The sequence below is a fragment of the Anolis carolinensis genome, chromosome 3 (assembly GCF_035594765.1).
Source record: "Anolis carolinensis isolate JA03-04 chromosome 3, rAnoCar3.1.pri, whole genome shotgun sequence".
Lineage (NCBI taxonomy): Eukaryota > Metazoa > Chordata > Lepidosauria > Squamata > Dactyloidae > Anolis > Anolis carolinensis.
The window spans coordinates 100,600,756-100,616,159 of NC_085843.1; the positions used below are offsets into that span (position 1 = coordinate 100,600,756).

The window sequence follows — 15,404 nt, forward strand, 5'->3', positions numbered from 1 at the left end:
TTTATTTTCCAGCCTTGTTGTCAAGCTACCTTGGACTTTAAAGACTCTCATTTCCCCACACTATTGCTTGGCAAAGTGTGTGTTTCGGTCAAGTGGATTATAACTTTGAACTCTAATATCTTATATTGGACAATACTTTTCTGGACTATATTTGGCCTTATCTGAAAGGTCTGCTTCTGAACTATAGTCTTCACTTGTTTTCATTGTTTTTATATATTTCATTAATAAAGATATTAGATAGAGTCTGGCCTCTGCGCATGGTTATTGGTGTTCTGCAGCCTGGGTCCTGACAGAAGTAAACATTTATATTAAAAACATCACAAGCCTAGCTAGACCATTGGATCTTATATTCCATATCCTACTAAAGGGGGATAAGCTACAGATACACAAAATCTTTAGGAAGTATTACTTAGGAATCATTTACGTAAGACAACAAGTGGTGAAGATAAATCAATTACAATGAAATATAAAGCTTATTCCTCTATTTCAGAGGTTCACCAGCTCCCTCTTCTGGGTTATCAAAGAAATCATTTTTATGATGTCATACTAAAAAAGGGATAGAGAAAGGTAAAAATAAACCTCAAAAATGAATACGGATTATTGGAAGAGTACAAAGTAATGTTGCTTCAGTAAAACAGTACATTAACTTATATTCTGATAAATATGAAACAGGGCTAACAGTAAAACTGTATTAACATGTACTTCTCATCAGTTAGTCCCCAGTTGCAATTTTTTGGTTTAACAAACAACCACTTAATGTCAATCTTTTGAGGAAGCACCACAAACCTTCCTCTTAGCAGGGAATAATCCTGCTCCTCAGATCAGAACACTGCTTTTATAGATGTAAGCTGATATTTACAAAACTCTCCTAAGGTGGTACTTTCTTTTTCTATGGAAAAGAAACCGAGTCTTCTTAATCCCTGTCTTCTTAATCCCTTCTCAATCCCTGTTGCTACTATACCAGGAAAGCTTTCACAGCAGATTTTGACTCTTAAAACATGGATATGAAAGTTTGCAGATTCAAATAGTTACACAGTTGCCCTTCCTGGATTTTTAATATTTTACCCTAAGTGAAAAAATTATTGATGCAGGTTTTCACAAATTATAGTGTTTAAAAAGCATAGAAAACATTTGCCAAGCCAAACAGTACCATGAATAATGGTTTGCAACTCACAGCTCCAAAGTCTCCATTCTCTGCTTAAGTTCTGCCTCTCGGGTTCTAATGGTTTCGATATCTTTCAGTAGGCTTTGCCTTTGCAGATAAATTTCTCTGGCATCTATCTATTAGGAAAAAAATCCACTTTCTATTATACAATACCTGAAAAGTGGCAATAGATAAAAAATACATGGATTTCAGACAGTCAGACAGCATTTGCTGCTACCAGTTAGGCAGTAGTTTAAATCAGATCTTCTTGAACTTTTCCACTCAGGACCCTTTATGGTCTAAGCAATTTTTGTGTGACCGCAAGTATATTGCTATATAAAATAGGCATAAAACTCTAACATTTACAGATAATAAATCAGCATTTGCAAGGCTTGATAAGCAGACTAATTTTCCTTTTAAAAAAAAGTAAATCGGAAACATTATCTGTAGAGTCCACTGTAAACACTGCACAATAGGTTCATGTAAATGTCAAAAACAGCCATTAGGTAATGTTCATAATTTTTTTTCGGGACACAAATATTGAGTTAAGGGCACCCCATTTGGGGTCGGGACTCACAGTTTAAGAAGCCCTGGTTTAAATTACCTATATCTGCCAGGTTTGCCACAACTGTCAATTTGCTGTTAAATCACTACAAAGTATAGCAATATCTCAGATAAAAGGTTAGGGGAAAATAGCATATATTTTCCCTAAAACTTGCAGAATTCAGCCTCCATCAACATAGTACTGCCCACTATTAAACTATATCAGGGGTCCTCAAACCTTTTATGCAGAGGGCCAGTTCACGGTCCCCCAGACTGTTGCGGGGCCGGACTATGGTTTGAAAAAAAAAACATGAACAATTTCCTAAGCACACTGCACATTTCTTACTTGTAATGCAAAAAAAAACCATAAAAGAATAACCAAGATAAAGGTTTTCCCCTGACATTAAGTCTAGTCATGTCCGACTCTGGGGGTTGGTGCTCATATTCATTTCTAAGCTGAAGAGCTGGCGTTGTTCGTAGACACCTCCAAGGTCATGTGGCCGGCATGACTGCATGGAGTAACATTACCTTCCCACCGGAGCAGTACCTATCGATCTACTCACATTTGAATGTTTTCAAACTGCTAGGTTGGCAGAAGCTGGGTCTAACAGCGGGAGCTCACCCCACTCCCCAAATTCAAACCGCCGACCTTTCGGTCAGCAAGTTCAGCAGCTCAGCCTTTTAACCTGCTGTGCCATCGGGGGCTCCAAAAGAACAATACAATATTTAACTTGACGGCACACAACAGCAATCCTAATAAACTTGACTATCCCATTAGCCAAAAGTAGGTCATACTTTCCAGTGAAATAATGGTAAGTTTATGTTGGTTACAATTGTTCTTTATTTTAAATACAATACAATATTTAAAATAAAGAACAATTTTAGCCAACATAAACTTAACAGTATTTTACTGGAAAGTATGACCTACTTTTGGCTGATGAGATAGTCAAGTTAATTAGGATTGCTGTTGTTGTGTGCCTTTCAAGTTGTTTCAGACTTAGGGCAACGCTAAGCCTAAAGATTTGGGTGGGAGCCAGGTAAATGACCTTGAAGAGCCACATCTGGTCCACAGGCCTTAGTTTGGGGACCCCTAAACTATATATACACCAGAAGACAATTTAATATAAAATGATACACTGTTAAACTTTTAGAGGAGGAGTAGAAGAAAAATAGTAAAGCAAGGAGAACAAAGTCTCTTCCCACACACTTTTAAATACTTGATCTTATACTCTCAGCACAAGCAAATACTATTGGCTCCATCAGCGCCATGCAAAACCAATTACCAGTGCAAGTTGTGCAATTCGTTGGAAACATAAATAACAGTAATTTATCAAGAATACATCCAGTTTGGTATCAACATAGCCACTACATCCAAGACACCCTATATTCAGTTACATTTTTTAAAAGTTACCTCTTGCTGTTTCTGAAGTCTCTCAATGGCATTTCTCTCTCGAGAACTCAGAGCCTCTGACTTGGCCTGGTGATCCTTCTCAAACTCTCGACGAAGTTCGGAAATTTCTTTCTGAGATCGCGCTCTCTCATCCATTTTAATTTTGGCTATTTCAACCTGTCTAAAGTGCTCTAACTGTTTTAAACAAAATAAAAGGACATCTCATGTTTGTCAAGTAAATAAATTAGATCACTTCTGATTGGTTGTTGCTAGTTAGCAGCTAGCAAGTTCCCACCAATATAGTAATGTGAAAAAGTGCAAATGCAAATTATTCTAATGCAACCCCAGTTTTGTTGGAAGGGTTCTAATACATTTGGTACTTAATATCATTTGTAGAATTCGTGAAACAAACAAGTTTTAGTTGGACGTTATTAACTGTTACACAAATTGCAGGATAGACAGTGACCTTTTATGAAAAACAATTATTTCAATATTTATAAAAGATATTGAACACCTGAAAAATAAAAAGCTCAAAAACATGTTTTTGACAGCAGCAAGACAAGAAATTACATGTTATTTGAAAATTGCAAATATTTGTGTATGAAGAAATGGTTATGTAAAGGCTGTAATGATGCTTAAATGAAAAAAGTTAATGTCTAATATATAAATAAATTTGGGTCAATATGATAACCATTACTTCAGAATGTAAATGCAAATGAAATAACAGAAGCACTAGACCAAGTTACTCATATCTGACAAGATAATAATAAAAATAAAAATAATAACTTTATTTTTATACCCCGCCTCCATCTCCCCGAAGGCACTCGGGGCAGCTTACATGGGGCCAAGCCCAAATAATAACAGTCATTGTAAAAAATACATCGAAGTAAAACATATCAATAAAACATATCAATAAAACATGGGTTGGATAAAAACATGAAACATGCATAAAAATGACTGGGCATAAAGTGCATACAGTGAGGAATGTAAACGAAAAGAAGTAGATTTGTTTTGAGAACAATGTATCTGTAACAAGAATGAATTCTAGAAAAATAATATTTTTTAAAAGAAAAGGATTCAAACTATAAAGAACTGTACACTGCATATAGAGAATTACTGTTGTCTGGTTAAAGAGAAAAGGCAATGGGCACTTAAATGGAAAGAAGAGTCAGGGATAAAAGACTAGTTTAGCTCCTTCCAATTAGATGACGGATTTATGAAAGATGCTAGGGTAGGCTTCGCTTCTAAAACATTGAAATTAGAATGTATCTTTGAGAAGGCTAACAAAGGTCTAGTCTTCAAGCTTTATAAATATATATTCTAGAATATAATTTAGAAGACAACCAAATAAAAGCGGTTATGATTTCGTGGGCCAAGGACTTAGGAAGAAATATTCATTTGGAGGACTAAGACTACCTTTGGAAAAGGGAGTTAAAGTTTTCAATTGCTGGTTCAGTTAGGAAAAATATGTTTAAAATGTTTTTAGAAGTTATATAACTCCAGAGTTATTGGCCAAAATAGAGAAAACAGGGTGAGGGGCTTGCTGGAGGTGTAGGAGGCTGAAAGGATCTTTTTTCCCAAGTATAGTGGACCTGTAACATAGTTCTAAAATTCTAGAAAAAGTTAGTGAAAGAAACAAACAACATGATCACCAAAAAGGTCAAGAAAAACCCAGAAATGTATCTATTAGGATTATTTAGAGATGAAGAAATTTGTCAATATTGCTTTGTTGCGACAAGACTTATAATAGCCAAAACATTGGGGGGGGGGGGGGGAGAGAGAGCTAACTATTAAAGATTGGAGAGACAAATTATTAGATTATATCCAAATGGCCAGGCTGACAAATAGTAGTAGAGGAGGAAATATTGAAGAATTTGCAAACAAATGGAGGCTGGGACATGGTTATCTGGAAAAAACAAAGGTAGATTTGAAGATTGCCACAAAGGGGATTTAAAAAGAGTTACTCTTGTCTTGTGTTTTTGTTAGATGATTTGTTTATGTAATGCTGCAGTTTGTTTGAAGGGGGGGTGGATTAGTATAATATAAAATTAAATTTAAAATGCTGCAACTTCTGTCTGCTGACTTAAAACCTCACATGTTCTCTTACCTTTCAATTTCATACTCTATTAGGCCTGAGGGCAGCATTCTGCTTGATACTATTAATGTTATACCCTGCCTTTCTCCCCATGGGGGAACTCAAGGCTGCTAACAATCCCAAACTTCTTCAAGTTTTAAAAGTGCAAAACAAAAGTTAAAAAACAATTAAATATTAACACTGTGATAAAAACAGATTTAAAATACAATAAATTCACTTAAAATAGCCTTCAAAATTCGCTTTCAGAATTCCAGAGGGCCCAAAATACTGTTCCCTCTGTATTTGAGACACACTTGTAGCCATTTGTTCACATGTTTAGAGGTCTGCCTGCCCCCCTTCTACATGCTTTGTGTGGGCTGTCCACTTTCGAAAAGGGAAATAAAGACTCTGGAACTCCATGCCCAGGGAAGGCAGAATAGCCCCTCCCTGATATCAATTCAGCTACAAACTAAAACCTTTTAATTCAGGCAAGCTTTTAAAGAAGGAAGTTTCAAAGATCAAGTTGGGGTACTGTGGTTTTAGCTATTAATAGATTTGTAATTTTAAGGGTTTAAACTGTTTATTTTTAACAAAGTTCACATTTAATTACATTTTAATGTTTGCATATTGTTAGGTTGTAATTGTATTGTGTTCATTGTGAGCCACTTTGAGTCTCTTTTTTAGAGAGAAAAAGTGTGATATTATTATTAATAATATAAAAATGAAATCCCATGTAAAACTAGTATTTGCTATAATGTAACAATCCTTCTCACCTTTTGAGCCATTTCTGTGTGATGCTGGTGCTCTATTTCTTTTCTGTATTCGGCAAGTTTTACTTGTAAGGATTCAGATATATGGCGCTGAGGATACAGGTCTGCAAACTGTTCATCAATTAGTTGAAGTTTTTCAGCTATAAAAATTGATTAATTACATTTATACCCTGCTTTTTTCTCAGTATAAAAAAAGCAGAATTTGATTATTGAGCTATTTCTACCCTGTGATAGAAAGCGTATCAAAATTAAATAAGAAAAAATATACAATAATAAGAAAGATAGAAAGATGTCTATAGTAACGTAAATCTATTCTCTAGCTCAAACAACTCACACTAAATACAGTAGTCTCTCACTTATCCAACACTCGCTTATCCAACATTCTGGATTATCCAATACATTTTTGTAGTCAATGTTTTCAATATATCGTGATGTTTTGGTGCTAAATTTGTAAATACAGTAATTACAACATAGCATTACTGCGTATTGAACTACTTTTTCTGTCAAATTTGTTGTATAGCATGTTGTTTTGGTGCTGAATTTGTAAAATCATAACCTAATTTGATGTTTAATAGGCTTTTTCTTGAGCTCTCCTTATTATATTCGCTTATCCAACGTTCTGCCAGCCCGTTTATGTTGGATAAGTGAGACTCTACTGTACCAGCATTTTTCTCTACCTCATTCCTATCTTTTCTGGCTTCTTTGCATTGGCTTCTGCTCTGTCTATTAAGCCAAATCATCTCTGTATTTGTTTCCTATTCTATTCAGTGCTGTTCTGCCTGCATATATGAACAGGATATGGTAGTGAGTAACCCATTTTTGACAGAAAATCAATTGCTGGAAATCAGAAGAATCGAGAACAGCTTTGGTCAGTGAGGGATGCCTTTAGAATCCTGCCAGTATGTAACTGGCCATTTCTAGGGGTGGGGAATAGCATGCCTCTCATATTTATGCTGCATTCGTAAATATTTAGATAATACCAGTCTTTCGTAAAAACAATACACAACAAGCACACCACTGTCAATTATGTTTTCTGTCATAAAAATTAATAATGATGTGGTGATGAAATAAGTGTGGATTCTTGCACTTGCTTATATTCATAGTGAATAACACTGGAGTTTAGCAAATACCTTTTCCTAACAACATTTCCTAACAACAATTTCTCCAACATTGAAATTACAGTGAACCCTTGATATTCACTTGGGTTTGGTTCCAAGATGCCCAAAATCCAGGGATGTTTAAGCCCCATTATATACAATAGCATAACAAAATGGCATCCCTAATATAAAATGGAAAAGAACTCAAACAAATGCTGGAAATAGTCTAAGGATCTCTGAAAAGGTGGGAGACTGCACCAGAGTATGCCTATATAGTTCCCAGCATGCTGCAAAATTAAGAATGGCTTTTGATGTTTGTTTGTTTTTAATTGAAACTATAGCTATTGAATCCATGAACCATGGATATAGATTGTATGTGTACACATGTAGTAATTAGTGAACTAAAACTAATTGTATTAAAAAAAAACAGCTCCAAAACAAATTCTATTATTAAAGCTGGATGCATACATTCAAAGGTGGACACACAGCTAAAACTTCACTTACCAAGAGATTCTTTCCCAGGCAATGGACTTGTCTGTGTTCCTATGCTACAGTTCTCCTTATTTAAGTTATGTTCTGTCAACTCTGTCAAAATCTGTATAAGAAAGCCTTAGAAAAGTAGTATTAACCATGTATTTCTGCAGCAACAAGGGATGTTTTCAAATTTGACATAACAATCAACATTTTTGCAACAGTTACACTGTGTCAATGAGCAAGTAGAAGTTCAAAAAATCTCAAGGGAAAAGGTTTTTCAAAAATATATTATCTCAGTTACAAAAAACATTTCCAACTCTTTGAATAAACTTGACCAAGCAGCAACTTGCCTCTTCAGGATGTGGTAGAGTAGAAATGTAAACAGAAAATCCACCCTCCACACTGTTCATACAGTGTATTGACACATGAATTTTAATACTGTTTTTATTCGAGCCTTTTTTGGCTAAATGATCTTGCCAAAATTGGGATGTGTATTAGATTCACGCCATATAGTAATGTGCAGGGCCAAAGCAAAAGGGGAACCTGCTTCAGGAGTTGCATTTGGAACTTTTCTTTGAGGAATGTCATCTCTAATTTAATGGTCATGGCTCAATGCTATGCAATCCTGGGATTTGTAGTTTGGTGAGGCACCAGCCTTCTTTGGCAGGGAAGGCTCAAAACATTGTCAAACTACATGTCCCATGATTCCATGGCATTGAGCAAGTAGCAACTGTAATGCACAATTTTTTTGGTCAAATTACAAAAAAGAGCGCACCTTTAACTGCTGCACATTACATTCGGCAGCAAATACCTTAGATTTGATGGTTCATTAGACTCACGTTAATACAGGTACTATCTTTAATCTATTGAACTCCTGAAATGCTACTCCCTCACACTCTGCTGTTTAACTCATACAAAATTGAGATATTAGACCAAGGCTTCTTAAACTTTTCCACTCAGGGCCCCTTTTGGCACAAGAATCTTTTACATTTATATAAAATAGGTATGAAAATAAAACATTTTACTCCAGCAAGATGGGGTTAAAACTCCATCACTGGTTCGTTTTGTTTTTTTTACTAGAAGTATTTTTATGTGGGGAAAGAATGTATTAATGGTTCTTTTCATTTAATGGGTACAGAAAATTGAGAGAATATAACCATCAGACAGAAAATGTAAAACCTTTCATTTAGATAATGTAGATTGCATGTAATTAATGTTTAGTAATAGTAATGCTTTCTTTTATTCTAGAAAAAGTATTTTAACTTTGATTCTGTTTGTAAGTTGGTATATAGGTTTTGTATTAATTTATCTAAATAAAAATAAATTTTCAAAAATCAAACATTTTACTGATAACAAATTAGCATTTGCAAAACATGCTAAACAGGTGATCTCCTTTTTTGCAGAGTACAGCTGATGCATCTTCTGTAAAGTTTACTGCATACACTATAAATTGCTGCTAACAGATTTGTGCAAATGGGTGGTATTCAGAAACCTTTTTTTGGGCAACCCCAACATTGGGACCCACAGTTTCAGAAGCAGCATGTTAGACAATGTTAACACTAGATAATACAAAGCCATCTTAGAAGTTTTATTTCAACCCAGAAATCTATTCATTTAAATAAAACAAATGGTACTATGGATCAGGAACTACATTTTCGGTATTTGTAAACGTATATATATTACTGCCATACCTTTTGTATTATCCTTTTTTGAAGCAGAAACCTATAATCACAAAACAATTAATTCAAACTTTAAACATTTAATTCATCACAAAAATGTCATCTAGAAGCAAGACTAGAATAAGATTTTACCAGCGTTTTATAGAGGTCAGTTTTTGGATTGATCCTGATCAATTGCAGCAGGTCTTCCATTGTTAGCACCTTTGTAAGAAAAGAAAGAAATATCTTCAATATATGTGATAATCCGCAATGTCAACAAAGAGGTTATGGGCTAGAGAAGGTGTCAAACTCATTTTCACCAAGGGCTGCACCAACCTTAAGGTTACTTTCCAAAGGTTGTTGAATCCATGGATACAGAAGGCCAACTATATATATAAGTAAGGTAAGGTAAAGGTTTTCCCCTAACATTAAGTACATTCTTGTCCGACTCTGGGGGTTGGTACTCATCTCCATTTCTAAGCTGAAGAGCCAGCATTGTCCGTAGACACCTCCAAGGTCATGTGGCTGGCATGACTGCACGGAGTGCCGTTACCTTCCCTCCAGAGCGGTACCTATTGATCTACTCACATTTGCATGTTTTCAAACTGCTAGGTTGGCAGAAGCTGTGGCTAACTCCGCTCACTCCGCTCTCCAGATTCGAACTTGCGACCATTTGGTCCGCAAATTCAGCAGTTCAGTGCTTTAACACGCTGCGCCACCGGGGGCTCAACTCTCTCTCTCTCTCTCTCTCTCTCTCTATATATATATATATATATACATACACACGCACGCGCACACAGACACGTATACACACATATATATACACACTAGCTGTGCCCTACCACGCATTGCTGTGGCCAATTGGAATGGCACTGAATAGTCTCGCTGCTTCAAAGCCTGGCCGCTTTCTATATAGGTGCATCCTTCCTTAGGCAGGTTGAATGGGACAGAGTAGCCTCTTGGCTTCAAAACCTGAGGGTTTTCTATCTAGGGGAAATCTTGGTTAGCCAGGTTGAACAGCACTGAATAGCCTTGCTGCTTGCAAGCCTGGCCGCTTTCTACGTTGTGGAATTCTTGTTTGGCCAGGTCAAATAGCAATGAATAGTCTCAGTGCAGCAAGTATGAATGCTGCAATTAGTTACCTTGATTAGCATTTAATAGCCTTGCAGCTTTAAAGCCTGGCTGCTTCCTGCCTGTTGGGAGGTGTTAGCTGGCCCTGATGGTTTCCTGTCTTGAATTCCCCTGTCTTCTAAGTGTTTTTCTTTATTTACTGTCCTGATTTTAGAGATTATATTGTTCTGTATTATTATACCACAGTAATTATTACATATTATATTTATAATCTTATATTATCTGCATAAAACAGGATTATATGAGGCCCCTTCTACACAACTGTTTAAAATCCACACTGAACTGGATTATATGGCAATGTGAACTCAAGATAATCCAGTTCAAAGCAGATAATTCTGCCCTGGCATTCAGGGTTATATAGGTGTGTGGTAGGGCCTTGAGTCTACACTGCCATATAATCCAGTTCAAATCAGATAATCTGTATTTTATAGGCAGTGTAGAAGAGGCCCGATTGAAGCGGCCCTGGGCGCCATTAAATGGCTGAGTGGGTTGCTAGGAGACAAGGTGGGCAGAGCTTAGCCTTCTAACTGGCAGCAATGGGGAAAACAGTTCTTCCTCTTCCTCTAATTAGGACTTTATTTTTATTGTTTTTGTATTTAAAGACGTATTTTGGATGACTATGTCTTTTGTGGCCAAATTTGGTGTGATTTGGTTCAGTGGCTTTGTTGTTTATTCCAAAATAAAATGAACATAACATTTTTCTCTCTATATATATGAATATATATACATGAATAAACATAGCTGCTCTTTAGTTTTCACCAAGTTTGGGTTTCCAACAACTGCCATCACTTTTAATTATCAGCCATTCGGACTGGGATAATGGGAACTGCAACCTATCAAAACTTGTGGTTCAGAGGTTAGGGAAAGGTTAAAGAACACATATCCACAAGTCTTGCATCTAAATTCAACCCCCACTCTCCTGACTAAACAGAAAAAAATCAGTCTTCCAGATATTACTGTATGACAACTCCCATCAGTTCAAGTCATGCTGTCTAAGAATACAGGAGTTGTAGGTCAGCATCTGGATTTGGCCCGCAGGCCTTGAGTTTGATCCGCAGGCCTTGACATGTGGGCTACAGCTATAAAAACAAAATTGTGATAATGATTTAAATTCCAGTCACTGTATGAGATTTATAGTAAACAGTGTTCCCTCCATTTATTTTCTTTCTTCTATCGCCCAAAGTACGCTCATAAACAACTACGATTCCCCACTGCTATGGATATCTCACCTGACCACTTTTCTTCAAATTGTACATACTAAAACATATTAGATCTTTTGTAACTTGAACATTTCAGTGTTTGCTGCCTTGCTCTCTCTCACACACACCATCCTACAGGATATGTGGCATCTACCCTTCCCTCATTCCTGTCTTTCAGATCTTCCACTGAGTCACAGCACATAATTCTCTATATGCAGTGTACAGTTCCTTATAGTTTGAGTCCTTTTCTTTTAAAAAATATTTTTTCTAGAATTCATTCTTGTTACAGACACATTGTTCTCAAAAGATATCTACTTCTTTTTTTTTACATTCCTCACTGTATGCACTTTATGCCCAGTCATTTTTATGCATGTTTCATGTTTTTATCCAACCCATGTTTAATTGAGATGTTTTATTGATTTGTTTTACTTTAATGTGTTTTTTACAATGACTGTTATTATTTGGGCTTGGCCCCATGTAAGCCGCCCCGAGTTCCCTCGGGGAGATGGAGGCGGGGTATAAAATTAAAGTTATTATTATTATTATTATTATTATTATTATTATTATTATTATTATTATTATCCCCAAACTATGCTTGGGAAACTGTCTAAACTTGCCCCAACATGTCATCATTCTATGGACAGAATCCCTTTCACCTGCCACTGTGCAGCATGGATAAAGTCTACCATTTAAGATAACACACTTCCTACCAAGCTTTTTGCAGACCTCCTTCTGCTAAGACTGCACTTTTTTCTGGAAAACAACAGACATTGAACTGCCTCTTCCTGAAGACTCCATGAGAAATAATTCACCATTTCAGTAAGTAAAGCCAAAAAAAATTTTAAACATGTTTTTGAAAATTGTTTTTCAAAATCAGTATTAGACTACAGATGTTTTCTGGGTTTTGTTTCAGGGTTTTTTTTCTTTTGGTTTTTTTTTGGAGGGGAGGGGAGCTTTCAGACATTCTATGTTGAAAGTTCCACACAGAAACCATCAGAGGGCTCTACAGAAGTAATCCTCATGTTGAGATTCATAACTCACATATGCATTCATCTAATCATATACATATTAGATGTCTACTCCTAAGAAAAGCAGTTTCATCTGTTCCCTATTGCTCAAAACTGAACAAACTTGCTTAACTGGTCATTGTGGTACTCTAATGGTGCACAATCATTTGCCACTTTACCATATGCCGCTTTACTATCACCATTCAGACAAAGACGCTATCCAGTATATTGTATACATAGTTCCATAACGTCTATGTCTCCACTCTTGTACATTCTTTGTACACAGTTTCCCCTTCTTGTAACACATCATTCTATAAAAGAGCGGTGATAGATTGCACCAGCAGCTACCATATCTACTACCACATCAATATTAGATTAATGAAGAGGAGGTCCCACAAATGAATCTTTTGGCAAAAGATGGGGTTCAGCAAACAGACTGTTTTAGACAATACTGAGTTAGAAGCATGCTAAGCACAAAGCTTAATTTCACATGTCTTTCAGAACAGGGAAAAAACTTACCTTATCTATTTCTAGTCCACTTTCTGGATAGAAGACAGAGAGTGAATATTCATAGCCACATCGACGCAGGTGATCTGCCACCAAACTGTTTGAAGCACCAATTATCAATGAACTGCACTCATGAGAAACGGCTTGTGGTTGAATTTCTCCTCTTAAAGCTGGATTCATTAATTCATGTATGAGTTGGTTTCGCAGCTGTGTCTAGAAAACAGAAAAATAGTTTCATATTCCTGTCAATTTCGGATGCCGTCTGATAGCAGTAGAGCAAAAACATTTAATGGAATAAAAATTACATTTTCTGTAATATTAGCCATTAAACCTAAATCTAAGATTTGAGTTAAACAGCAATACAAAAGACTGTATTTTTATCAAGTTCACAGCCCACTTTCAATAGCTGCTTTGAGTCCCCTTTGGGAGAGATAAAGCGGGTTATAAATAAATGTACTGTTAATGATAATAATGGTTTCTTATTCTCAAAATTTATAGAAAGATCCTTGAGTCTGATCTTGCAGGTGACAAACTCTGTAACACCACATGCAACAGTGTCTAAGAGTAGTGTTACATTGATAATCTGTTGGGACTGGAAGCTGCTTTCAGTCTCCACGGGGAGAAAGAGGGGTATAAATAAAGTGAATAATAATAAATCTATAATAATAGGGTTTTGGAGCACAATACTCCTGACCTCACGATCATGTTAAAAAACAAAGTATGGATTGAGGAGAAACAACTGGAAAAGCTGACACAATATGAGGATTTAAAGATCGAATTGCAAAGACCTTGGCCTGCACTTAAACACAATTGGTGCTGACAAAATTACCATCTGCCAGCTGCAGAAGGCCACCTTGCTGGGATCTGCACGCATTATTCACTTGGGAAGTGTCCGATGTGTGATCCAAGACAACAGCCAGCAGAGTGTCTGCTGTGGACTCATCTCGTTGTATTCCAAATTATTATTATTATTATTATTATTATTATTATTATTATTATTATTAGTACCACCTCCCAGCAGCAAAGAACTGGTGGGATGACAAACCTACAAAAGTATTATTGTATATTGTAAGCCGCCCTGAGTCCCCTGATGGGTGAGAAGGGCGGGGTAGAAATGATGTAATAAATAAATAATAAATATTAGAAAATGAGCACGCAAAGATACTGTGGGACTTCCGAATCCAGACTGACAAAGTTCTGGAACACAACACACCAGACATCACAGTTGTGGAAAAGAAAAAGGTTTGGATCATTGATGTTGCCATCCCAGGTGACAGTCGCATTGATGAAAAACAACAGGAAAAACTCAGCCGCTATCAGGACCTCAAGATTGAACTTCAAAGACTCTGGCAGAAACCAGTGCAGGTGATCCCGGTGGTGATGGGCACACTGGGTGCCATGCCGAAAGATCTCAGCCAGCATTTGGAAACAATAGACATTGACAAAATTACGATCTGCCAACTGCAAAAGGCCACCCTACTGAGATCTGCATGCATCATCCGAAAATACATCACACAGTCCTAGACACTTGGGAAGTGTTCGACTTGTGATTTTGTGAAACGAAATCCAGCATGTCTATCTTGTTTGCTGTGTCATACAATAAAATAATAATAGCTTTATTCTTATATCCCTCCCCATCTCCCCAAGCGGACTCAGGGTGGTTTACATGGGGACCAAGCACAGTAATACTGCAATAAACTATATCAACATAAAATACATTTCAATTACAATGAACACATAAAAACATATAAGATATCATTAAACGTAATTCAACAACAACCAATAACCGATAGCCAAGCGCAATGGGCACGTTCAGAGCTAGAGGCAATAATAGGAAATATGCAATAGTAATACAGTGCAGAGGCTGGGTATTAAGGTAGAGGTAGAAGGGCTAAGTCAAGTTGTATCCGATTAATCAAAGGCATATTGGTATAATCAAATTTTCAGGTCTTTCCAGAAGGTGGCCAAGGTGGGGGCTATTTATAATTTATGTCGATTTTTAGTTCCTCTGTTGTTTTTCCTATGGACTGCTCCTTGTTGTACTGTATTATACATAAAATACATTACTGTCTTTGAAAAAGATTCCACCTAAATATTGGAAACAACGGTAAGACAGTAAGATTTGTACGGCAGGTTAATATGCTGCCTCCTTGTAGTCGTGGAGTCTCCTCCACAGTTTTTAGACAGAGGCTGAATGGACATCTGTTGAGAGTGCTTTGATTGTGTTTTCCTGCATGGCAGAAGGGAGTTGGAGTCAATGGTCCTTGTGATCTCTTCCAATTCTATTACTCAATCCAGTTTCTAATGGGAAATAGTAAACGTTTCCCACAAACAAAAAGGCTATTCCCCAACTAATTACATACACTTCATATTACTGATAATGTACTATAAAGATGCATACACTTACTTT

The 15,404-nt window shown here is 36.5% G+C and overlaps 1 protein-coding gene across 2 annotated transcripts in view; it reads right to left on the minus strand.

Moving 5' to 3' along the window:
• The window catches only part of ofd1 (OFD1 centriole and centriolar satellite protein), a 48,841-nt gene that overhangs the window by 28,931 nt on the left and 4,506 nt on the right, over window positions 1-15,404 (minus strand). For both annotated transcript variants that reach the window (XM_062975257.1, XM_062975256.1), the window contains exons 3-9: window positions 13,007-13,207; window positions 9,304-9,372; window positions 9,184-9,214; window positions 7,523-7,627; window positions 5,925-6,061; window positions 3,099-3,272; window positions 1,175-1,281 (exon numbers count right to left, since the gene is read on the minus strand). In XM_062975257.1, coding sequence (XP_062831327.1) covers window positions 1,175-1,281; window positions 3,099-3,272; window positions 5,925-6,061; window positions 7,523-7,627; window positions 9,184-9,214; window positions 9,304-9,372; window positions 13,007-13,207 — 824 coding nt within the window. The remainder of the gene's footprint in view (window positions 1-1,174; window positions 1,282-3,098; window positions 3,273-5,924; window positions 6,062-7,522; window positions 7,628-9,183; window positions 9,215-9,303; window positions 9,373-13,006; window positions 13,208-15,404) is intronic.